The following is a 26,383-nucleotide window of genomic DNA, read 5'->3' as shown; positions in this document are numbered from 1 at the left end:
AATTTCCTAAGGTCCCACAGCTCATAAACAGAAGCTCAGGATTCAAAGAACAGCTACCTGCCTCCGGAATTAGAGGACGCTGTAATGCTCGCTCCACTCCCCCACCCCGCCTCCACCTTTGTCCTGTGGGATTAGCTAAACCAGAAGAACAAGCAGGGATAATAACTGTGTTTAAAATTCTGAATTTCAGATGCTCTATTGACCCAGTCCCGTCTCCTCCTCCTGTTTAGACACAGACAGATCAAGGTCTTGGGTTTTGAGGATTATGAGGAAATACAATTCCCTAGAGGAGGAAGTCAAGGAACATGCTGTTCTCTTTACATGCAAATATCTTAATTATAGTGGGTAAAGAAGATCTCTGTATGGAAATTTATGTATCTTTATATGTTATATATTCAGTTTGCCCGGTGAGGGGAAGAAAGGCCTTTTACACTTGAGGAACCTGCGCAGGATCTAACTATAATACAGGGCACTGTCAGGCGACAAAGGGGTGCTGCCACCACACCCTGCACAGGAGGAGGGGGGACGGAGTGAATCGGCACATGACTCAATGGCCTCTGACACTTCCTTCTCTCCTTTCTTGAGGATGAGCTCGACTCTAAACAGGCCTCACGTGCTTACGCCATTTTCTGAACGGATGTCTCCCTGTCTGATTTTCCAACATCTGTCCCCATGGAGACAAGGCTGACGACCCTGGTGTCCACCCCAGGCCTGCACCACCATAACTGCCAAAGGAAAACCGCCAGATTTCGAAATTATAGGGACAAGAAATGAAATTTAGGAGACCACGCTGGAAACGTCTCTCAGAAAGAGGACATCATTCTTTGACAGAGCAAGAGAGGGAGCTATTTTTATGCCATTGTTTCCCTATCAGTTGAGGATACATCCCATGCATAAAAGACAACCAATTACCTCTGAAACGCATCAGACCGTTTCGGTCTCATGGAGCTTCTTAGCGTTTTCCTGAATGTTATAACGTCTGTTCTGTAGTATCGATCACGTTTATCTCCACGAAGGATATAAGACGAAATACACTTCCCTTGCAGCAGGTGGGACTCTGGCTAGACACCAATGAGAACTTCTCACTTCTAAAAGGTGTTATGAATTAGAAAGGAAAAGGCAGTTCTCTCACAGGTAATACCTTTCCTTCATCAGAGCTGGGAGGAAGAAGGGGGAACCTGTGGAATTCCCAGAGATGCACAGAACAGAACGAGCGAACCATCTGTCTGAGGCGGTTTTGATGCTATTCTGCCTGGGGCCACAGGGACAAAATAGATGACATTTAAGACTCTTTCCAGCCTCATGTTTCTTTAAAATTGAATGATGTGGCATTTGTTCATCTGTTTCTAACACTCCAGGGATAGAGAATGGACTAGGTGGCCTAAAAGATGCATTTGTAAAAAAAATCCATCCTGAACCTCAATTTCACTATTATTCTTTTTCGAGGTTACAATCCAAAACTGAAGAGGCTTGGAGTGCCCAGGCCCTGGACTTCGGTTCACGTTCCAGGCCCCACCGACCCTGACGGCTTCTCTTCTATACCCCCCCAACCCCCCAGGGCTGCGAGGCAGCATGGCGCCTCGTCACCTCTCCCCTGGACTCGGGTCGTCATGGCCTGCCCTCATGGTCTCAGCTCCCGGCAGTCTATCCTACATGCCAGTGCCCGGTGACTTGCCCTCACATACCAGCTCACTCACGCTAAAACAAAGGAGAACACTTGCATGCCCATCCATGGCAACGCAAGTGGGAACAGCCGGCTTTTCGAGGGCTGCGCGGTGTCCTCATCCTTCCCTGACAAGCATTTCCTCCCGTGCAGGTTCCACGCATCCTCTCGGCTATGACCACGTGAGTGATATGCTGTTCCAGGTCACTGTCTCTGTTTGCCTCTCTCCAAGCCACATCTATGCCTCTGCTCGTGCTAACCCCTCGGACTGGAAAGCACCCCTAAAATTCACCCCACTGATGCCAACCCGCCCCTCACGACCCCAGGTGGCCCTCTGAGCAGGCTGAAACTGGAAACCCTTTATGCCTCCCTCTGGCTTCTGGTGGAGCTGCATGTTCTCATCCTGTTTCATCTTCCCCATGAAAATTTAACTTCCTCAGGAATACAGATTGTGGTGTATTCACGCTTGCACATACTCAGGGAGTAGAGCTGAATCCTCTTCCCAACACATGGACCTTTCGAAGACTAGGAGATCTGACACGAGAGGAAATAAACCAGCATGGACAAGGGTTAGCAAACGCACCAGCTGGGTCACTTGTCCTAAGGCTCCAACACTGACTTTGCTTCTGAGGAATCGCAAGGTCCCGAGCCCCTGTTGCTACCATTCTCATTGTCATCAATGTCATTATCATCCGTGTCTTGAACAGCTGCCCCAGATCTTAACTGGGGAATCCACTGAACAGGACCTGGTGCTTGAAAGTCCCTCCGCGAAACTGCTGCAAGAACCCCATGGCTGGGGCAGGTGAGGGGTGACGAAGGCCATGGCCCCTGGGTCTTTCATGTCAACTAGAACAGCTTTGTATCCACCCACCCACTCATCCACCTATCCATCTACCCATCCATCCATCCATCCACCCACCTATCTATTCATCCGACAGTCTCTATCTATCTATTTTATAAGGTTCCATTTGAAGAAAAGGTTTTACTGCTTAAAAAAATTGTGTTGGAAACTGTGCATCTAATACGGCATTAGATGAGCATCGAGAACAGTCAATATCACCAAAGTAAGTGATTCACTGAACCAGAACCCAGTCTTTTAAGCCCCATCCAGGAAAAGGAGCAATAAACCATTGAGTTATTTATAGATGAAACTCAATCCAAGTTTCTGTGAAGTGACAGAAAATGCTATTAGTGTGGCCCGCACCTGTGAGAGGTAAGTGTTAAGATAATGAAGATGACAGACAGGAAGCAATCCCTTTATATATGACAAATGCAGGTCCGCGGTAGGACAGAGCCTTGTCTCCTATCAGTAGTCACTGAGGGGACCGAACACACAGGCTTCCTGCTTCTCGTGTCCTGCATCCTAGTCACCACGTTGGCCACAGGTTGCCAGGAGCCCAGGAAGAACTTGCCAGGACTGGCATTCCTAGGGGAAATGCCCCAAGTAACTTTTTCACTTTATTGTTTGAGTCTGACTGTGGGCACATCAACCTCCCAGGAACCGGGTCCTCCCCAAGACATCTTCACACCACACTGCTGTCCCATGGCTCAAAACATCCGGCCCCACACCGCGTTCACTCCTGCCCAAGTTGCAGGTAGATGTCCCTGGGACCGCCACTGCGTTGGAATAACGTATGATATGGTCTAGGAAGGTTGGAGGTCGGGAAGAACAGAGATGGATGGAAGAATCCAGGGAATTCACATCACTGGAAAAAGTACCGAGAAAGGAGACACCCAGTAGTTCTTCTGCCCATCAGGCTGAGTTTGGCCAATGACCTGAAGTATCTCAAAGGAGAAGAAGAGGGAGGAACAGAAAGCACTTTGGTCGCTGAACTAGATCCAGGTATCGTGGGAAAGAGCCCATTTCCAAACTGGTCTGTTCTCTGGTTTTATCAGGAGGGGGAAAACGGGCTGGGGTATTGAACGGCTGTGGTCTGGGGCGAAGCTTTTGACGACCCTGGGTTTCTTCTTGTACCGTCGACCCTGCCCCCCTCCTAAAGAAACCAAGTCTTCTTACCACGACTCACTTATCGTTACACACAGAACTTAGCCTCACAGAAGGTGAAATCCCAAAGAGACCACAGAACCAGAATCCTACTGTGAAGCCTCTAACTGGCCACGTGGGCAGGGCTGGCGACGAGACCGAGGTGTCCTGAACAGCGGCCCTGGCCCTCAGCAGACTTGGATTTCAAAAGGTCTGACCCTCTGTGGATCATTAGTGTGCAAACCCTCTGGCTTTAATCAGGGAAACGAGGCCAGAACGCCGACAATCAGCACAAGTCTATCCTCCACACCTTCCCCGCTGCTTGTTCCCTCTGCAGTTCTATGCAGCTTAAGAGGTCTTAGCATGTAAGTCATTTTTTGAAATTCTCTTAAGGTGTGAGCATTATGACACCAAGTCCTGCCGCGGACGCTCAGGCCGCTAAAGCACCGAGCCCGCCCGGATGTCCCTCTTGTGGCCGCATCTCCCGGTCAGCACCAGGCCCCCTCTCCCGGGGGTGAAGAGAAGAAGGACACATGGATTTCCCAAGACCCTGGGCCCTCAGCTGAGAGAGTGAGCTGTCCCAACTTCCCCGGGGCATCATCGGACCCGGGGTGACACGCGCTGGAATGGGATGGAGGAAGAGAAAGGGGTTTTCTTCACCCAGACCATGGCAGAGGGTGCCAGCTGCCTGCTACGATACCTGGAGACACAGCTTTGTGACATTTCTCAGCCCGCCTTACAGAGCCGAGACCAGGCACACGACGAGGTTTGTGCCATGAGGGAACGTGACAGGCCTCACTTCCGACTGAGGCATTCCTTTATGCCGGCTTCCCTTCCGGCTGGCTAGGATGGGGATGGAAGCCTAGGGTGACCAGGGACAGGGCACAAAGGGGAGGGTAGAGCTCCACCGGCCTAAATGACCACGTGGCCGAGGTTCATCTGCTCACACTGTTACGTGACCTAGAAAGAGGCTTCCGTGCGTGTCAGAGCCGTCCCACATGTCTGCATTTCCCTGCTACGGCAGGTGGCCTTACCTTCACTAACACGCTCACGTAAGTGCTGTTCAGATGCACACTTTGGAACTGGGGGAGGCACCTGATTGTATCTTAGTTCCAACGACAGTATTAGTAATTAATATTTATTAAGCATTTATCACTGTAAGAATTTCATATTTATTAGCACTTAATCTTGACAGCAAATGCACGTGATTCGGGCTATCAGCCCATTTTGCAGCCAGGGACACAGAGAGGTTAATCAACTTGCCTGAGGTCCCACAGCCATGAATGACAGGAGCGGAGACTCGAGCCCGGTGTGGGTTCAGGAGTTGGCACTTTTTATTCATCGGCATCATGGGCATGTCACGACATCCACAGAATCGGATACTCTGCCAGCCAGATCAGCTTGTTCTCAACTGTTCCCACACCCTGAGGGTCACTGTCATCACCCTTCCCAGGAAGTCCCAGGACCCCGGACCTGGAATCTGCAGCTTGGAACTGGGGCCTCGCTGTCAGCTGCCGGATCCGCCGTGTGACCCCCACACATGTGTCGGCTCAGACTTTGGCTTACTTTCCCTCCTTGTCACCTGGACGCTCAGCTCCATTCCCTACCAAGACGCCACCCCAACTTCCACCGAGCCAGCCTGACTCAGAGCACCACGTACCCGCCTGCTCTGACACTGTCCCCAGACACTGCCCAGGCATCACCCCTGAAGGTGGTACCCAGGTGGGCAGCTGTTTGCCTGTCCAAGCTCCTCTTGGTCCAGCCTAATCCACTTCCTGCCTGACTCCAAATTCCCGCTCTGACTTCATTCGTTTTCTCAGTCACATTTTCACTGGGTGTCTGCACAGTCCCAGGGACGGTGCTGGGCACAGAGGACAGCGGGGTGGGTGGGAAGGCACGGTCCTGGCCCGGTCGGACCGGAGCGCCGACCCCCTCCGACCCCCACCCACCAGAGTCTCCGCATGTCGCCTCCTTTCCAAACTAGAACCTCTGGAAACATCTCTTGTCTGGAATCCCAGACACCCCCTCTCCGGGACTCACGAAACTTTCTTTGATTTCAGAGTTGAGCTCTAGGCTCCAAGTGTTGTCCGACCTTCTGAGAAAGGCAGAATGGTGCCGGACACCCGCCTGGCCAGAGGCGGCCTCGGAAGCGTCGTCACATCTGTGACCCTTACGGGGCAAAGGCACCTGTCGTCTGACTTGGTCTTAAGGAGAGAGGACAGGTGGCTCTGGCTGTCTGGTGCAGAGACGTGTGTTTTCTCTCTCTAGATGTGTAACGGGAAGTGAGGCACTTCACCTTCACCTCTGTAAAGTGTCTGCATTCCGCTCACGCATGCGCCAGATGCTGCCTCTTTGTTTTAAGAAATTAAAACTGGAAAAGAAAGAATGTAAGGAGGAGTTTATCCCAACCTCGCTCCCTGCCCTCATTTACACACTTGAATCAACACTGGGCAAGTAAGCACGTGCGCGCGCGCGCGCACACACACACACACACCCCTGAACCACCTCTATTTCGCTGGCACCATTTAATTAATCAGACCGGGAAACTCCCACCCCAGTAGACAACGGTAGCAGAGAGGTGCAAAGCTGTCCCAGGGGCAGACGGAATCCTTCGGGGTTCTGGGTGGCTAATAAATCACTGCTTTCCCCCAGAGCTTCAGCGGGTGGACTGAACAAGGGCAACAAAAATCTTTCATAAATCACCTGAACATGGACTTAGCTCTAAAATTCATGAGCAGGACCATGTAAACGTTGACCCAAGTACTTAGGACCCAGTATTTCTCTCTAAGCTGAAGCCTGAGGAAGGCTGGAGCCTTAAAGACCTCACTCCTTCGGGCGGTGGCAATGACCCCAGTATGTTTTCCAGCAGCCAGGCAGTCCCTCTCACCCACTCAAGAATTACCTCTGGAAATCAGATTATCGCCGGGGCTGTCCTGCCTAGGGTGTGAAGGGGACTAAGGAAGATAATATAAACAATAGTTTACCCAGGAGGTAGTGTATTCCAGGCTCTCGACCCAAATTAACTTGCTCAACATCAAAATAACCCCACTGAGAGCCTATGTTCCAGCTTGACTGAAAAATGGGAAAATAAAACAGAGGCCAGGGAAAGTGCACTGAGGTCCCGTGGCTGCTAAGGGTGGTGGTAGGATGCGAACGAACACAGGTGAAATCGGGCCCCCCATACAGAATCCCCTTGTCACCCTGATACGGGATAACGGGACTCCAAGGATCACTGACAATGTGACCTCAGGCAAATAACGTCTGCCTTGTGCCTTACGGACAGGGAGAGGGAGCTGTGGATACGCCGGGACATTCGCTGAGACGTCTGGGAGCCGCAGGGTATAGTGCCCGCCCGCTGTCGAGGGACCGTGCAGGGACCAGCAGCACACTACATTTTTACCGCAGTAGCTGCCGTTTTTCATTTTCTACTCCTTGGGACTGAAGACATGTGTTTTCGAGCCAGCTGGCCTCAGCTTACACCTGGCTTAGAATTCACGGGAAAGCAACTGCGGACGGATGCACGCCATGCGGACAGTTCCCTCCCGCACCTCACTCTCCCTTCCTAAAGTTCCGGGCTGCTCTGGCGCCCACAGAAATGAGATGGGTTTACTCCGTGCAGTTCTTCTAAGAGTACAGGGCAACAGTTCACGGCTGTTAACACAGCGCATCATCACTCGAAGATGTGATTCACATATATATGTGTATATGCACACACACACATATATGTTTTTGTCTCTCTTTTAAATCAGAATTGAAACACATTAAGTGCGCTCCTTGAGGCAAGTCTGAAACCTGAGTATGCACACATTTTGGCCGGCTATTGCCTCCCAAGACCCCGGTGAAGCCAGCAGGGACCAGACTGGCATAATCAAATGTCTGTCTCACATGGAAAAACAATGATCCACCCCTTGTTTTCACCAACACTGATATAAATCTGAGCTCAGTCAGACAGGCCAGCAAGCCCCACTACACAGAGTGCACAGGCAATTAAACGGTGTCAGCTCCAGCTAGACTCAAGAAATCGGTGGCCCACGGGCCCTTGGTAACTGTACCAATGCCCCTCTAAGAAATGACTGAAGGGACTGGCCTAGATGCTGAAGGCAGGCTCTGCTGGAACACTCCCTGGCAGGCCTGCCCCGGCCATCAGTCTGCGGCTACGGCTGCATCGTGCTCCTTTCTCCATATCCGGGGATGCTGGACAGGGCAGGTGCCTGGGGAAGCTGCAGGATACTCTCCTCCTCTGTGCACTGTTCGGTCGACTGCGCTTCATAACCTCACAATGGTATATACCACCCGCATCATGAACAAATTACTTTCTAACTACAAAGGGCATTTCTCGACTATTCTATTTTTCTTCAGGCCATGGCTAAAACGTAGTGTCTTAAGTGACCAGTAATCACATCTCACTGAGACGGAGGCATCGGCGGCATTCAGACAGAACTGCTCTGCAGACACCAACCCCAAACTCCCAGCCCGTTGGCCCGCCACGCTCAGGCCCAAAAGGCCATCATGGCTGGGCTCTTCGACTCACAGCAGGATCATTCGCTCCCTACAAAGAAGATGAGATGAACTGCCACCAAGCCTCTCGACTTTCAAAATCCTGTCCCACCCTCTCCATACACCACAGATCCAAAGGCCTTGCCCGTTCAATGCCCATGAAGTGACCCCTCCATGTTTTCGTGCCATCTGCCTCCCAATTAGTTTGCAGAAGTTATTCCACAGCTGTATCTCAGGTCGCACCTCTACTTCCCTTTTTTTGAGATCGATGACACTCATGCCCACTTGTCCTTTCCCTGGCAATCATAACTGTCAGAACCACTCAGTGATCTGTGGGAAGGAAATTCCCAAAGACTAAAGGAAAAAGGAATTCTGGGAGCAAAACGAGACACCTGTCAATGTAAAGTGGACTGCGTGAGGTCAAACTGAATGCGACGAAAAGTGTTTCCTGACCTGCACCTCTCTCTCCAGCGTTGGTAGCAATAACGTGCTTTCTGCCCTCACTCTTCCTCAGCCCCTTGGATAACTATGCTCGGCGAGACTTTAACCATGTTTGCTACTTTATTTTGGGTTCTGGCTTCTCTCATCAAGATCTACCTTGGAAAACAAGCCTACATGGTTGGCAGTAAATATCAGAGAATACAATGTGTTGTGGTTGAGCAAAAAGGTGCTAAAATGTAGCACCAAGTTGAGTTTGTGTGTGCCAAGATGTATGTGCATGTGCGTGTGTGTGTGTGTGTATGTATATATATATACACACATATACGTAATCTGTCTGCATGAAGAATGAGTACTGATGATTCAAGTACACAATGCACATGTCATTACAATGTAACAATACAGCTGAGTTAAACGCCCACGATGGAGGGAGGAGAATAGGGAACAGGTATGTCAGGATGCAGGCCAGGCCAAGGGACAATCATCGAGTGTATGCATGGGCATGGCTGTGTACGTGTGCGCGCCGGAGTGACAGGGTGGATGGACGACAATGAAGACATGTAAGCGAGGTCAGCTCTGCCACGGAGCCCTGCAGCGGGAGAAGTCGCCTTACCCTGTAGTAGTCAGTGCTGTAGACATCCCTGGACATGCCGAAGTCTCCGATCTTCACCAGCAGGTTGGCTCCGACCAGGCAGTTCCTGGTGGCCAGGTCCCGGTGCACGAAGTGCTGCGAGGCCAGATACACCATGCCCGAGGCGATCTGGCTGGCGATGTGCAGCATTTGGGAGAGCCCCAGCTCGCCTTTCGCCTGGCGTGGCTGCCCGTCCACAAGGATCATCGCATCTGGCCCGTGGGCCCTGTGGGAGGGGAAGGGGAGGAGACAGGGGGCAGAGAGAGCTCGGGAGATCGAGGGCAAAGGCCTTCCTGAAGCCCTGTTCTCTGAACGCACCACAGAAGTGAATGAAACCGCCCTTTTTGGCCCGCCTATGGTCCATTTCTATCTCCCTCGAATTATGTGACATGAGTACGGCGATGGGCAGAACACCACCACCAGATTCCCAGCTAAGACGACAGCAGACATGCTCCAGCACATCAGGAAATGAACCTACTCTTTTAAAATTTAATTGCCATCCGGAGTTCCAGGTTTAGTATAGAAGAATTAATAAAAGAACAATAAGCTCTTACACAACCCTTGCTATGTTCCATGCACTGTTCCAATGATCTTAAATAGATTAACTCGCTTAATCCTCCCATCCCTTCTTCCTTATTTCGAGATAAGGAAACTGAGGCAGGAGTGGTCGGATGACCTGACGGAAGTCACGGAGTCCCCAGAGGTCCTGGGGTGACCACAGGAGTGATCAGGGGCAGACTGAAACCAGGCACAACAAGAGGGGATTTTAAGAGCTTCCCAGGCTCTGCCCCCTGGATTCTGATTGGCTAGGAGGAGCTCATTCATTTGCATTTCCTGCCAGCTCCCAGAGTGGGTGGCGAGACCCCTGAGTCCACTCGGCCAACTGCTTGGCCACACTGCCCAGCACGGAGGGGACTTCTGTTGGTAGCAAGGCCCGATGAAGAGACCCTGTGGCCCTCAAGCAGAGCCCTGGGGAGCCCCAACACTCCCTCCAGCCCAAATCAACGTCTGGATTTGTTATCCTAACACCTCGCCCTGTCCTCTTGGTCACTTGCAGTGTTCCCCTTTTCCCCAGAAAGCCCAAGGAGCTGTGACCACACCCAGGTCCCTTATTTATGAGGTTGTGGGCCGAGGAGCCCGGGTGTACAGTGGGGCCGCAGCCTGTTTTACTGCTTTTTCGATTTCCACTGAGAGGCACCATTAAACATGAGTATGGTTACTTTATTGTCTCCTGGGGGCTTACTGACCTCACCCCTCTGGAGCAAGGAGAGTTACTGCACCAGCTCCCAGGAAGGGGGGCCAGCAGCAAGCCCCACTGCTGTCTCCCAGGGGAGAACACTGCGGCCCGCCCCTGAAACCCAGCCACCGGGAGACATGGGAGCAGGGCGGGCGTCTGCTCTCCCCCCTCCTCTTTGCTGACACTGGAAGCATGACAGTGGCCCCGATGGGCACAGGAGCTCTCCTTAGCCCTGCTGGTGGCACTTGGGTCTAATGGCACTGCTTCCAACAAAAGTCTGAGTGAGGAAGACCCTGAGTACTGAGAAGGGGTGTCACCTGGATGAGAAACTAGCATGGGTCACAGTTCTGATAAAACAAGAATTGGGATAACTTCACTAGTGGCTACCATTTAGTGAACACCTAGCTACATGAAAAACTCATCCAGCTATTATAGAAATATAGTCATGTAACGGTCTTGACAACAAACCTGTGAAGTTCTTAACAGCCTTATTTTCTCGGGAGAGAACTGATATTTAATAACTTGTTCCAGGTTACATCTCTAAGATGTGACAAATTCGGGATGTGAACCCAAGTGTGTCTTATTGATAAGGACAGAGTTCTCCCGGAAAGGAATAAATTGCACTGTGAGACCCAGCTCGGGAGCTTTCAACTACAGCGCAAGGACTTTCGATGCCTCTCGGGCTGTCTTTGGAACCGCGGCTCACGAGCTGGACAGCACTCTGCCAAACGCCCCATGTCGAGAAGGTGCTTGTCGGGTTCGGGTGAGTGCACCAGACTCTCCCACGCCCCGCCTCTGAACACTGGGCATCTCATCCTCGGCGTAGAATCCAGTGGGATTCAGAAGGTGGCAAAGACCCGGCCCTCAGTTTCTGGGGCCTGAGCGTTCGGCCTGCTTCACGGGACCCTGAATGCCACAGACCCCCATGCACGGCGGCCCCCTCCGCATGTGGGCGCTACTCCATGGTGGCAGACGTGGAAGCGGACAAGTGCTAATCCTGCTCTGGTGGAAATGCTGCCTTCCCTGGGGAGTGTAGATCTCCCCGGACCCTCTGCGCAGATCTTCAGGCTGGGGTTCCAGCCCCTTACCAGTTCCAGGGACAGCCTCTCACATTCCAAACGATCTTGCTGCAGGCTTGGGGAACCCCTTCTTACAACAAACCCAATCTTCCGAAAAGAGTGCTAGAACTTTTTATCGATGGCAAGGTCACCCATGCTGCACTGCCCAATGCAGCAGCCACAGTGGCTATTGCGTATTCGAAACATGGCGAGTGAGACCAGAATGGATTTTTATGTTTTATATAACTTCGAGTAACGTGCATTTGAATCCAAATAGCCACATGTGGTTACTGTACTGGACAGCACATTTCTAAATTTATCCAAGCAAAATCTGCCACTTTTGTCAACCCTTTCTCTCTCCTGACCAGTTTGTAAAACTCGTGCCTTCCTAGTCACCATCGAAAAGCATCTGGCGAGGTTTCCAGAAAAGGTACAAGGTATCAGCCTGACTCTGCAACACTGAGACACACAAGACACGAAGCAGAGGAGCCATTCGCATCGCCGGGGGAGGGTGGCCCTAGAACCTTGATTCTGACCATCAGGCTGGCAGCCTCTCATTCAGACCCTGCTCCTCTTCTTGGTCTACCTTAGATCAGGTAGAAGAGCTCCGCTTACTTGTCACAGCATCCTCAATGCCTCCCCCCGCCCCCCAAAATCGGGCCAGAAGCCTGAATCCAGCCGCTCGGGAGGTAAGGTGTAGAAGAACAAAAGGTTGCTTCTCATTTCTAATCCCCGGACACAAGCGTTTAGAGGGGTGATGTAACTTCCAGCTCCAGAGAGAACCCCAGGGCTTCAGTGGGACTGGGTCGGGAAGGGGGCTGGGGACAGCAACCCTGGCTTACCTGAGGAACTTGTTCAGGTCCCCATGCTTCATGTATTCAAAGACCATGATGAGGGGGTCCCCATCACCACACACCCCGTAGAACTTGACAATGTGCTCATGCTGCAGGTTGGTGAGCAGCTCGGCCTCCCTCTGAAAATCCTTCCGGGCGGCCAGGGTGGGGTCCTTCAGTGCCTGGAACAGAGCAGGACAAATGCTGTTTTGCAAACAGAGGGCAGAGGCCTTTTTGTTCGCCTCCTGAGAAGAAACGTTGTCCCATAATCAAGACCCTGCTGGTTCCCAAGGAGTAAGGGTTTAGTCTGGTTGAAAGACCCTAAAGCTAGGTCGCAGCGGCCAGGCCTGACTCCTTCCTCCTCCTGTTATTTTCATCCCTGCAGAAATGGCAGCCAACATTCTAGCACCCACATCCCATCCACCAGCCAATGACTTCAGATGAAGTGCACCTCAGGCCCAGAGCCCTGGGCTCCGTCCGAGAGAAGCATGAATGGCAGAGGGAGGAGGCTGATAAAGGCCACGCCTCCTAAGTTTCCTCGAAGAAACAGTCCCACAGCTAAAGCAAACCTTGGGGAAACCACTGCCCCCGTTGGTGTAACTTTGTAAACTAGCCTATGCCCAGAGTCTACTAGACATCGGGCAGACAACTTAAGTCTCCTTGCCCTTTCTAGTCCTTGATTTTAGATGGTGAAGGAGTGTATATTTGCGGAGAAATTAGAACGCTTTGGTTTCTAGAAGGCACTTGTGTCCTCCCAGCAGGGGGCTGAGGAAGCACTGGGCATGGGGTAGGCTGGGCTGTAGGCATGGGAGGGGCAGTAAACAGGACCGGACTGGGCAAAGTACCACAAAGTCCTAGGGAGGGATGGCAAGGCGGGTGCCTGGTGGCCCCCAAAATGTCACTACTCAGCCCCAGTGGGAATAGGAGACCCCAGTGTGAGGGAAAAACACTGGACCGGGCCACTTGGCTCCAGGTCCCAGGAAGATGAAAGGAAAAGCCATGGCCAGGCAGGGTGTGGGCTGTGTGTGTGGCTTTCCCGGCACCAGGAGAGGGTGCGGAGAGCAAAGTGGAACTCCCTGAGCTCATCTGAGTGACCTCGGAGAGGGCTCTGTCACAGGGACGGGGTGACAGTGGCCCCCACAGATGCTGAGCTGGGAAGGGGAGGGCACTTTCCGCAGGAGGAGGGGCCCAGGCAGGTGTGCTCACACCTTTCTCCAGCCTGCCCACCCCACCCCTCATGCAGTCAGAAGGCGAGGGGGGCCAGACAACAGGTTAGGAACCTTGACAGGCCAGACACCACGGGAGGCAGTGAGGGGGTGAGTGTGGAGTTCGCATGCCATGTTCAGGAAAGCGAGAATCTAGACTGCATGGTTTGGATCCTCTCTGCCAGGCACCTGGCCTTTCTTTCCTGGCGACATAGGTAGACCGACCTCCCCTGCAGATAGTACTGACACTGGGAGGCCTCCTAGCCACAGTGTGCTCTCTTGCCACTACAGTGGCCACGAGCGGAAGTCCACAGGGCTGCTGGGCTCACAGGAACGCGACTACGCAAAGCGGTACCTCGGGGGCCCATCGTCTCCATCGTCATCAGCATACATCAGACGATGGGCTCTTAGCATGGAAAGGGCCCTGGACGTCATCTGCTTTCACCTGCTAATTTCTGGAGCTGCAGAAACCGAGGCCCAGCCCTGTCCGGGAATCGGCTCACATTCACACATCTTCAGTGACAGAAGCTTAGAGTTAAACGGGACTTTGACAGTCCCCCAGCCTCTGGTCTTCAGGTCACTGGCCATTGAGGGGGCTGTGGTCTCTCAGCCAGAGATCAAGCCCTCCTCTAACTTCAAGCAATACTTCTCATTATTTTCAAAATTTAGAGGTTTCACACACACACGCACACGCACACACACGTCTGGCTGACTCTGCTGCTGAGGAAGGCCGGACATTATCCAGTGTCACTTTCCCAAGTCACAGGCGAGATTTCTGAGGTCCAGAACAGGGGAGTGGCTGGCCAAAGATCATAAAAGAAGTAACAGCTCGAGTCTGGAGCCCAGGAGACTCTGCCGTCCAGCACACCTGCTTGGATAATTTTATCAGATGGATCAGTCACTCGGAGGGTCCCCCAGGGAATGGTGGGCACGGAAGTGAAAAGACGGGAACGGGCAGGGGCGAGGGTCAGGAACAGTGAGGAGGGTGGGCTGCCTGCACAGTGCCTGGGCCCCGTGAGGGACGCTCGCCAGTCACAAAGGGATAGGCTGCTGTGTGTCCACCAGCGACCGGAACAGACAATGGCGAGGCCGTGCTGCGGAAGAAGGCAGAGCCCTGGAGAGAGGGCGCTTCTCCCGGTGACCCAGCTCCCGCGGTCGCCCTGAACTCCGTGGGTCCAGGATGACTTCCAGAGATTTACTTATTTTCGTGAAGAACACGATGGGGGTCGGGGGAAGGAACCCAGCATGGGTGGGATGGGAAAACATGAAGATTTATGTGAACGCTAGATTTATGAGGGAAAAGTAGATCACGTTTGGGGCCTGACAAATGGCCTCTCTCCATCTCCGTAAATCACTCTCTTACACGGCCCCTGGCGCCAACGGCGGCCACTGGGTATTTCCGTTCTCAGGCTCCCACAGTGCCCGCCGGTGTCCCCCAAGGCTGGCACCCTACGCTGCAAGGCAGATGGGAGCCCCTCACTCAGGAGATGGGGCACGAAGCAAGGGCTGCCACTTGCAGATTTTCCAGTTCTCTCTCCACCTTTGCTGGGTTTTCCAACTCCTGGGTCAAGCTTGAAGTTCTTAGGAAACTGGAAAAAGGTCCTGTGCAGCAAATGGCTTGCCACGTGACCGCAGTCCCCAGGGACTGAGGCAACTGGGACAGAAGCGACAGGAGAATCAGGAGGAAAATCGGCCCAGAGACGGCCTTGCCCCCCTCCATGGGGTGCACACCCAGGTCATTCCGGGGGTCAAGCGGTACCCACAGAACAAAGAGGGGAGCTGGAACTCGCCTCCCTGGCTCCTTCTCCCCCTTCCCCGCCAAATTTGAGGACTTCGCCCTTTCTAGTCTTCCCTTCCATACATCGGCTCTCCTGATCACCCCAAGACCTGGGTTTCGAGGGGCTGTTTGGTGAGATGGGAAGGAAGCAGGCTACATGGCAAAAATCTCGACTTCTCACCAGCTGCCGACACCCTCAGAATCCCTTCAAAGCTTCATCTTGTCCCGCCTGGGGGTTCTGCTACCTTTCGTCTTCCTTTTCAGTTATGGGTCAGGGTAGATCCTTCAGCAAAAAAACAACTGAGTTGTGGTCACATGACTAGGCAGATTAACCGCCCTTTACCTCTGAACCTACTGGCTGGTGTCCGTTAAACCCTGAACGCTCAGGGCTCTCTGGATACCCAGAGAAACACTTCCATCCAGGGAGGAGCTTACCAAGACTCAGTTGTCATTGCTCCCAAATTCATGCATGACAGTTAAATCTGTTAATACCATCGCTTAATGTAATGAGATGTCATGGCAGCCAATGATATATAAGTGCAAAGAGTGGGTTGTTTTTACGAAAACTAGAATAAATACTTTAGGAAGACCTAATGAAGGTCAGTGGTTAAAAAGTATTAAGAATGGGAAGAAAACCTGTTTTTAAAAATTAGAAAAACAGTAAAATTCTGAGATTCTGCAGTCAGATGGTTTCACCAGTGTTTCAAGTGCCTGTTCCAATTTAAAGTAACTGAAAGTGAAAACCATGAACATTCAAAACAAAAACAAAACAGCTCTGCAAACCCAAAGGGAACCCAGAGCTGAGGTTCAGGCAAACTGGAAGAAATACAAGGCTAAGTCCAAGGATTAATATGGTCAGTAACCAAAACACGAACTTCCTGCAGATAAAATCAATTTTATAGGAATAGGCTGATAAAGATGTTAAATTGAGTAAATGCTCAAAGAGAGTGAGGAAACAATTACTTAAAAACAAACAAACAAGAAATATGTAGCAGAAATAGGGGAAAATAAAATTAAGATAAGAATAAAATTAAGACCCAATGAGATATCTTGGGAATAAATTACACGGTCGTTGAAGTTAAAACAAAAACCTCCACAGATGAGACACGGCACGCTAGGTAGAGCCACAAGAAGCATCCATGACTCTGAAAGACGCTGAGGTTCACCCGGAACAGAATGTGGGGAGACGGAGGGAAAACTGGACCAGTGGGGACGAGTGTCTCATTCTGTCATCCGTGGAGGATTAGCTGTGGGGCCCTGTGCGACTTGCTTTCCCTTCCCCTGTGCCTCAGAGACTCTTCTGCAAAACAGGAAGTGAGAGTGCCAACTCCGGGCGGTCACTGTGAGAACGACACATTAATCTGCACACATCACTTACGGTGGGAACTGGCACATTACAAGCCCTGTTGGATGCCGCTGTCAGCGTCATCATCACTGCCACCATCGTCATCACTGTTATCGTCATCACTTCCTCTGCTTTAAATGTCCCTTCTGGGCTCTAATCTATGACTCTGAGGTGTGAGCTACATTAGTCTGTATGTATCCTCTATCCCCAGTAACTCATACAGCATCAGGCACATTGTAGGTGGTCAATAAATGTGGAATGAATAACGTAAGCACATTTTTAAGAATATGGTAGACTCTTAAAAGAAAAATATTTTAGAGCACAATGATTTACCACAAAACCAATACCACTGGAGCCTCGATGGAAGTAAAAAATAAAATACTGTCAACCCCCCAGAAATGCCCTACCTCATGAACTGCCTCCTCCACTATACCCTCCCTCACCCCAAAGGTACTGTGCTGATTACAGAATTTGTGTTCCTGATTTTTAAAAATAGTTTTTACTACCTAAATATGAATCTCTTGACACTAAAGTTTAGTGTTACTTGTTAACTTTAAATAAGTGGAATCATACATATCGCATCATACACATTTCTGGGTCTATCTTTTTCATCCAGTGTTGTGTTTCTGAGATTCTTCCACACTGTTGCGTATAGTTGTAGCTCATTCATGCTCCTTGAATGGTTTCCCAATGTACGAATAGACTACGTTTATTATCCATGTTGCTATTGATGGACATCGAGGTTGTTTCCAGATTTTAGCTGTTATAAATAATGCTTAATGAACACTGTTAGACATGTCTCTTGGTAGATGGATGATGGACGATGGGTGGATGGGTGGATAAGTAGGTAGGACACACACACACACACACACACACACACACACACACACCCCACCCCCCCAGTATCTACTGGGTGTAAGACAGGCCTAGCAGTGGAAGTGCTGGGTCACGCAGTACACTAACGTTCTAGAATACCAAACTGTTTTTCAGAACAATTCCACCACTTTCCATTCCTGCCAGCGGAGTGTGAGACCTCAGTTGCCCACACCCTTGCCACACTTGGCATTGTCATTCCTCGTTAGCCATTCTGCTTGGTGGGCAGCGGGATCTCCTTATATCGTTCAACTGGCATTTTTCTGACGATTCATTAAGTTGGAAACCTTTCTCGCATTCTTATTAGCTATTTGGTGATCAGACTCTTTTGAGATCTCGTAAGCAAGTGTATTGTTTGTCAAACGACTATTTAAAAGTAGCATCATCCATTTTTTAAAAATCTCATGAAATCACGTGACCTTAACGCCACTCTCATATGACACATACATAGCTATGTCCCGTCTGGTCCCACCCTCCACTTCCTTCATGGGTAATCCCTTTTCTCCCCAAAAGAATGCAAGCATCTTCAGGACAGCGACTGCTGGGCAAAAAAAAAAAAATTATTGTGGCTCGATTTAAAGCTACGATTTTGGGAAAAGCTATTTTGGGGTTACATTTCGATGTGTTTTCGGAAAAGTCCACAATTACCCTGCAGCAATGTGCAAACAAACAGAACCAGAAGGAGCCTTCGGGAAGGAGTGAGAAATCTGAGGACAGGAGGAGGGAAAGGTCACTCCATGGCTGTCCTCCGGGGGATGCAAACGTCTTCTCCGGGGGCTGGGGGATGGGTGGGTCCACCGGGCTGCCAAGGGTGGGAAACTCCAGAGTGCTCGGCCCCTCAAGGCTCCCAGACGCTGGGAGAGAAGGAACATCCTTAAAAGGATGAGGATGCTGTCTGCGGTACCTGTCTGGATACGGCTCCCCAGGGCCGGGCCACTCGGCAGGAGACGTTTCCCAGGGTTTTAGGCCATCATTTCATTTCCTGCTCCAAGTGCAAAAATGTTCAGTTCATTCAGCAGTCCCTGGATGGGTGCTGGAACGCCCGGTAGATTCATGTCACCCCATAAATTAAAAGTGTCAGGGCTGTGCAGATTCCAAGTTCAGGAACAGAATTTGAAGTCTTCCACAGCCCTGGTGCAAGCTATTTAAAGTCACCCTCCCTCACTGGGCCAGCCACGTCTATGGAGACCCACTGAGCAAGTTGATTCTCAGGATGTCCAGCAATAATCATTGTTAGCCTTTTACGGGGTCACTATTCTAGTTCCTTGTTTATTTTCTAGAGTAGCGGTTGGCAGGCAATGCCTACTTTTGTAAAAAAAAAAAAAAAAATTATTGGAATATAGCCACCACCATCAATTCACATTGGCTGTGGACCCACTATGTGGGCTGAGCTAAGTAGCTGTAGCCCAAAGGGGTTAAGTGTCTTGCAAAAGGTCACACAGCTAACCAGTGGCGGGGCTGGGTCTCCGTTCCCTGCTGTGGTTGCACCCCACAGCACTGCCTGCATTCCCTCCTGGGGGCCATCGACCCTCCATGGACGGATGACCTGCGGACACACAGGACTCTGAGTACAGAGACCCGAAGGCCACAGAGGCATGAAGCTGCCGTCAAGTGGGTGGTCGGTCAGAACCCTCGGCGCTCAGCACGGGGCCCATCTGAGGCCTGAGTGAGGGTCTTCACAGGGGGCACATCTCCTGCTTCCGGCCCAGGTCATCGTGCAGAATTCACGCCTGACCTCAGCAGCCGGCTCGCTGCACTCACGGTGCCCACACCGCGCCCTAGAGCAAGGCTCCCGACACCCTTGGGTGCCTCAGCAAGGCTACTTAACTCTGTCTGTGCCATTCCTGTTCAGAGATTTGCCCAGCACTGATGTGCAGGAGAAGCTGGTACTGCTGGCAAAAGGGGAGGTGGGGTGGGCAGCTGGCACGAACAAGTCTCTTCTCCTTCACCCCACGCAATCGGCTCCAGCTGCAGGTCTGCACGGCCGGCCCAGCAAGCAAGTGCCCTGTGATCGATGGTGGCCACTCTGGGCACCCTGCGCTTTGGGGCGAACCTAGGTCCCATGGGGGGCATCTGAGAGTTTCCCCAGCCTTGCACACTCTCCTCCCTGTACTCAGCACCTGACACCCTGCCCTTCCGTCTAGTGCCAGTGACGGCAGCTGCCTCCGAGCAGTGACTCCCGGGGCTCCCTTCAGCTCCCGAGAAACGGTCAGATGACTTTTCGAGCAGAGACGACACGCCCTGCAAGGTCACTGAGGAGGGAGGAGGTGCAGCTGGGCACAGGGGTGAGCCTAGGGCCTCCAGGATGATACCAGGCAAAAACCTGCTGCTCCAGGCACGGAGCCCTCAGTATGGCCATTCTCGACCTCTGAAGCTAAAGGAGGTTGGTTTCACCTCAAGGACACCTCACTGACCTTGGGGCCAGGGCCCCTGACTGCATTCGACAAATCCAGTGTGCACCCTCTTCCACACGGAGAAAGCCTCTCCTTCCCGCCCTGTCCCCAGCCACCCCGCTGCCTTCTTGAGGCCCAAAGGCCTCGGACTCACCTTCACGGCCACCAGCATCTTGTCCTTGGTCGGGCTCAGGTTGTAGCACTCGGCCAGGAAGACTTTTCCGAAGGCTCCCTCGCCCAGCTCTCGCTTCAACACGATGTCCCTCCTTTTAATGTGCTGCACGTCTGTGGGAGGGGACAGAGAGGGGGGACGGCCAGGTCAGTCTCGTCCTCCTCAGAGTCACAGTGGGGACAGGAGAGCACAGGGGTCTAGATCGCGGGGTTCTGCTTCTGGGTCCATGGCGGGACAGGCACACTTGAGCTCCCCAGCTTGGGCCTGGAAATGGGCATCGCGTGGTGGTTTGCTGCCCCTGAGCAGCGCCGACCTCTCTAAACCAAGGAGGCGGAGCCACGGAAAATTACTGCACCCAGAGCCTCACTTCCTCGTCTGTAAAATGGGATTAACAGCAATACCTGCCTCGCAGAAGTCTTGTGAAGATTAGGTGAGATAATCAACATGAAGAGTTTGGTCCAGTGCCTAGGACGGAAGGGCGTGCACGCACGCACACACACACACACTGACGTGGACACCTGCTGGCGCTTATGGCGTAACAGCTGTAACAATCTGAGCAGAGTCCGGGGCGCAACAGGGACTGCTAAGTGGCAGTTAAAATGATCTGGGGGGAGCCTCTCCCTAACAAATCCTCTCTGAGAGCAAGACCAGTGAGATCGTGAAGACAAAGTCCAGAAGGCGGCCGCCCTGGAACCGGGTCCCCTCACAGGGAACGGCTGCCACTGCCCCGGCTAATTTCGCAGCCCAGTGAAAGTCCGCCTGCCCCGGGAGAGCGAAGACGCGGCCTTGGCCCTCCCACCTGTTTGGACGGACCGCGAGGAAGGAACTGCACAAGCGGGGGGCTGGCGGGGAAAGGAGCGAGAGATGACTCACTGGCCTTCCCGTTAACCGTTCGACAAGCAGCGGCACATTAAGACCTGTATGATCGTCAGGAGGAGCACCACAAAGCCGGGAGGAGGGAGAGTCAAATCGCCTCACCAAGAAACGAGAATGGAAGACGGAGCGTCGCGGCAGCCCGTGCCCGAGGGGCGAGGAGGAGACGTGTGGCAGGGACAGAGCGGGGGGCTGCGGGCTCTGCTTGCTGTTCTAGCTGGCTGGGGATTCCCTTCAGAACAGATGAAACACCGTTTTTTATCCCCCCACCCCATCTGAGTTCTTGGTATCCCCACCATGCCCCAAATGACCTGCCAGGGAGGAGAGAAAATGGGAGGCCAGGACCGCTCCGGGGTCCTGGAGGCCATCGGCTCATCGTGGCACCTTCATTCTCTGGAGGCGACTGACCCTGCGCGGGTGCCTGCAGGGGGTGTCCTGGCACGGCCCTGGCGTGGAGATGGGGCCGGCAGTGGCTTTGCAAGGCCGAGCCCACGCCCCTGAACGTGCAGGCACTGGGAAGGCACGTGAAGACACAGCGCTTGGTTCAAGACCTGGATCGTCCATGCACCTCACAAAACACCTGGGGTCTCGGTTTCCTCGTCTATGAAAAGACTGTGGGAGGATAATGCAGGTTCTACTTACCTGCTACGTGAGCTGTGGCACCTAACGGTTCGTCAACCTTTACGTCCTCTGAAACGCCAGTGCGTTTTGGTGTTTCTATCATTATTGTCATTTCACAAGAAGGGGAAACAAAGGCCAAGTCAGGAGTCCCCAGCTTGCGGCTGGGATGGGACCAGAACCCAGAGCATCAGGAAAAGCCCGATTCGCCCCAGACCCCACCCCAACCTCCGCCTCCCTGGGCCCTGCGCCAGACCGAGGCTTGCACACGAGCTGCATCAGAATCATGCAGAGAGCTTGTCAAAACGCATCGGTGGGCGCTTCGCCCCGAGGCTCTCACTCAGTACGTCTAGGCTGGGGCCTGACAAGGTTCCCTTCTGACACGTTCCCATGTGATGTGGATACCGCCGGTCCAGGCACCCCACCTTGAGAACCGGGGAACAGGACGGCATTGACAGGGCAAGGAATCAGCCAGCTGATGACAGATGTGCACCGTCACAGTGTGGCCTCAACAAGTCCCACATCCACGACTACTTTGGACCAGGAGGAGGCCCGCAATCCAGGACAGGCTTTCACCCAGACTCCTCCTCCCGTCCCTAGCCATGCGGCCCAGGCTGAGCCGACCCTCTTGGAGGCCCCACCTCTCATCCACAGAACGGAAGTCATGCCCCCTCTTCCTTTCCTATGCTCTGGACACGTCTCCACAAAGGCAGAGAGACAGTATGTAAGTTCCTAAGTTTAGCTCCAGCCTGGGCGAGGTCCCTGGGTTTCCCTGAGACTCTTGCTCTTGGCCACACTGAGTGCACCGTGAGGATGGAGGGCTCCCTCCCCTGACGGCGGGGCTCTGCTTTTCGGCTGTTGGACCTGGGTCACCTCTTGGGCTCACTCCAGCTGTCTGCAGGGACAGCAACACCTCAGCTTGGTCCTCCCATGGTGGTGAAATCTGGAGGGGGCAGCGGATGGAACGGCAAGTTAAAAGAGACTCCATGCCACCGGGACTCCTCCACACTTCCTCCTGGCCACGGGGACAAGAATCTCTGAGAGGTGACGGGGAGCTGCAGAGGAGAGAGGCTGGACATGGGCAGATGCGGGCGGCAAGTCACCTCTACGTGGACAATGCCACTCACCTAGAAGACTCCAGACTCCAGCCCCACTGAGGCAGCTGCTTTGCTGAACCCGGACAGGGGGAAGCTGGGTGAAGCGCATAAGTTTGCTTCCAGGCCTACGATTTGCTCAGTACTCGCTTCTCATAACCCTGAGAGATGCGGGCTACTGTACCCCTTACACGGATGAGAAAACGGGGGTGGGGGGGTAACTTTCAAAGCTCCCAGAGCCAACGCATGGCCAAGGACGAACACTCTTCTTTCTGTGGCCCCCGGGCCTGTGTTCTTTCCTCTACCCGACGCTGCCCGTCCTGTGTCCTCCCTGCTTTGTGGCCACCAAGACAGTGCGGTCCGCAGCGGCCCAGCTTGCCATCACCCTGCTTCTCCTACGCCTGCCCAACCTCCCCATAGGGCTGTTCCTGCGACTCTCAACCCTGTTCCCAGGGGAAGGGCAGGAGCAGCCTTCGGGAGGCCCTGGGGAGGCCGGCGGGGTGGGGAGGGGTGTGGGAGTAAAGGGCACTGCTCAGGCCCTGGGGGACGGCCAACGTGAGTCGCTGCCATTTCTGTCATCTGAGAGTCTATCTGGGCCTCTTCCTGTGCATATTTTTAGCTCACACAGTGCTGTTCAGAGCTGCCTTGGTGAAGCCGTCTGACCCACATGCCAAAAAGTGATAGATTTTCCTAGGAGGACAGGACATCAGTCTCCTTTTACTGCCTGACTGGCTGGCCCGGTAGAGTGGGGGTCATGAGGCGCAGACACTGGCGAGGAAGGAGGGGAGAGGGGACAACAATGAGAGGAACACCTCCCCATCTCCAACAATGCGGGGCTGCTGGAGAGAGCGAGGGGCTGGCAGATGGCGGGAAGGGGACTTTCGGAGGTGAAGAGGGTTCCTGGCCCCTTCTGGCCTGGTTCTCCCCTAGCTCCTTTATCTGAGAGCCACTGACTGGGTTACACCAGACGAAGCTATGGAGAAGCTTCTCGTCCCCTCTGGACAACTGGGTCATCGAACGAATACAGAATTCTGCATTTCGGTTACTGATTCGTGAGTTGGTCTCTGCAGCAAGGGCCAAGATAAGTATTCTATGTGCATGAGATTTACTTTTGGGAGGTCTTCCTGGCCTAGAGCTAGCTTGACCTCGGGCAGAATCACTAATCCAAGATGTCACCAGCCACCTCTGTATAGAAGTGTTCCGAGACCTGAGAGGCCAGCGTGAAGGCTGTGGTCATCTCCACATCCTGCCTTTATTTACCTGGGAGGAAGAGGCAGGTTCCTGCAGTGCCTTCTATGACCTGCATGGATCCACTGGACAGACAGATGTGACTCAAGACACAGGTGGCCACAGTCAGCCTCACTTTAACATTCTGGAAAGTAGGGATGCGACACGCATAAATGACTCAGCCCTGCTGAGCAGGGGTGGAGAGGAGGCATACACCCCACATACGATGGTACTGCTGATACAGTGAGGCCTTGGGCCGAGAGACAGGTCTGTATTTGAATCTTGACCTTGACACTGACTGCGTCTCGTCTTCCCTCAGGCTCTAGTTGCTTGTCTATAGACTAGAAACATATCCATCTACTTGACACAGTTAAGAGCATGATTTAAAATTTTTAGATAACAGAGATAACAGAAAACATCTGAAACATAACGGACATTTAACAAAAGTCGGTTTCCTTCCTTTCTGCAATATTTTCATTCTAACTAAGAGCTCAATCTGCCTGCGAACAAAACAGTGGCTTGGAAAAGAACTTGGAGAAAGACAGTGATATTCTCCAGAAATGCCATGAGCCAGCACTGACTCAGGGGGGCCGCCCGCAGCCTGTCTGAGCCCGCCACCGAGATGTCCGACCTCCTCCTCCTCCGGCGTTCAAAACGGGTTGTGGGAGGACGTGGTCAGACAATGGAATAAAGACATCAAAGGCAGAGACTGCCACCCAGTAAAGACTGCTATTGATCAGTAGAGAGAAACCACATTTCCCATGGTTGGTGGTTATAAATAATGGTGATTCTGACTCTGCCGTTAGGTCAGGCAGCAAAGTCGGTCCCCTGATGCCGGATGCCTTGATAGAAGCGCACTGGCCTCCCCCATGCTTTGGCCAGTTACTGTCCTAGGAGGCCATGCATGTGGGCAGCAGTGAGAGAGTCCTTCTCTGAAGGCTGTCGCCTAAAGCGGGGGTCCCCAACCTCCAGGGACCAGGCTGCACAGCAGGAGGTGAGCAGCGGGCCTGCGAGTGAAGAAGCTTCATAGGTATTTGCCGCCGCTCCCCGGCGCCAGCATCACCGTCTCAGCTCCCCCTCAGATCATCAGACGTTAGACTCACAGGGGCACCGGTCCCCGGCGTCACATAGATTGGGGACCGCCGGCCTAAGGGACTCAGAAGCAGGCCTGCCCTCCCAGCACCCCTTAGCTGACGCCGTGGGATCTGCGAAGCACCCTGCCTTTCCCTCTTCCTCGACCCACTGTAACACCTCGTCCCTAACTGCGCCCAGCCTCACGGCTGAGCCTCTCAGATCTCTGCCCCATCATCCCTGTCTCGCTCTGGGACATTATCATTACCCCCTGGTCCCCTGATTGATGATAAAAACAAGCGCCATTGCGTGAGCACTTCCCCAGAGCCAGGCACTGTGCTAAGCTCTCCACATGAATTGTCTCGTTCATCCTCGCGACTCCCTTCAACACAACGTGCTGCTATCCCAGGGCTACAGATGAGGAAGCTGAAGTTCAGGGTGATTAAGTGATTTGCCCAAGGTCGGCCGGATGTTAGAGGTGGTCTCCCGGACTCTAAATTCCTGTCGCCCTTGGTCGTCACCACTTGAGCTCAGCCAGAGCAGTGAGGATGACTTCTGGGTATGAGGATGGCACCAGAATGCAGAAATCCAAGACCCCAAGGCACCCCCCAGGAGAAAAGAGGGTCTGGGCAGCCTCAGGGGCTCTGGCGCTACGAGGTGAGTCCTGAGGGCAGCAGAGGAGGAGGGAGACTCGGCGTGGGGGTGGTGGTGGGGGGGACGAGCAAACAGGGAGAGGAAGGGACAGTCCCCGGGAAGTGTCTGTTTTCTCTGCACTAGCCAAACCCTAGGTTCTCAGACTGCCAAAAATGCTCAGAAGAAAACATCAATTCAATACCACTCGTTTAATCACACATGAAATGGAATGTCTTTAAATGGAAAAGGATAACATTCCTGGAGCTCTGACTGTGGGTTTTTGAAGTGGCAGGAGGGAGACAGAGGGCCAGCAATGAGCCTTCGAGGAGGAGGGGAGTGCTCGGAGGGTAGGACCCCGCCTTCCCTCGCCCCTTCTCACTGCCCGGCCCCGCTGGTTAGTATCTCGCCTCCCGCCTACTTGCGGTGGGACAAGTGGCACCAACTCCCCCGTGGGGATTGCGTAAGGGTGTGACCAGGTAAGGCTGTCCCCAGACAGCTGCAGACTCTCTGTGGTGGTCTGCAGCCAACCCAGCTGGTTCTCCGCCTGGACGGAGAGCAGAGCACGGCTAAACTGTCCCAGCAACTGCTCTTGCAAAGCAATCCCTGGATGACTGACGTGCTAGCAAAACGAGGGGATCTCCTGTGCTCACGTCCAGGAGTTTCTAAGAGGAGAAAGGCTGGAAGGCCAATGGAAGAACTCTGCGGAATTTTCCTTGGGGGTCTAGAACTTAAGATTCATCCCCGGTTACTAACTAAATGGG

The 26,383-nt window shown here is 53.0% G+C and overlaps 1 protein-coding gene across 8 annotated transcripts in view; it reads right to left on the bottom strand.

The window, feature by feature from the left end:
* Positions 1 to 26,383, bottom strand: part of NTRK3 (neurotrophic receptor tyrosine kinase 3) — a 426,694-nt gene that overhangs the window by 30,422 nt on the left and 369,889 nt on the right. For all 8 annotated transcript variants that reach the window (XR_004954339.1, XM_036231977.1, XM_036231978.1 and 5 more), the window contains 3 exons: positions 20,089 to 20,219; positions 12,351 to 12,523; positions 9,196 to 9,439 (listed from right to left, as the gene is read on the bottom strand). Coding sequence is in view for 7 of the 8 variants with exons in the window: in XM_036231977.1 (XP_036087870.1) it covers positions 9,196 to 9,439; positions 12,351 to 12,523; positions 20,089 to 20,219 (548 nt within the window). In the remaining variant the exon portion in view is untranslated. The remainder of the gene's footprint in view (positions 1 to 9,195; positions 9,440 to 12,350; positions 12,524 to 20,088; positions 20,220 to 26,383) is intronic.

The sequence above is a fragment of the Rousettus aegyptiacus genome, unplaced genomic scaffold, assembly GCF_014176215.1.
Source record: "Rousettus aegyptiacus isolate mRouAeg1 unplaced genomic scaffold, mRouAeg1.p scaffold_m13_p_14, whole genome shotgun sequence".
Lineage (NCBI taxonomy): Eukaryota > Metazoa > Chordata > Mammalia > Chiroptera > Pteropodidae > Rousettus > Rousettus aegyptiacus.
Note: the sequence above shows the minus strand (reverse complement) of the source record. Positions and strands in the feature narration are given on the sequence as shown.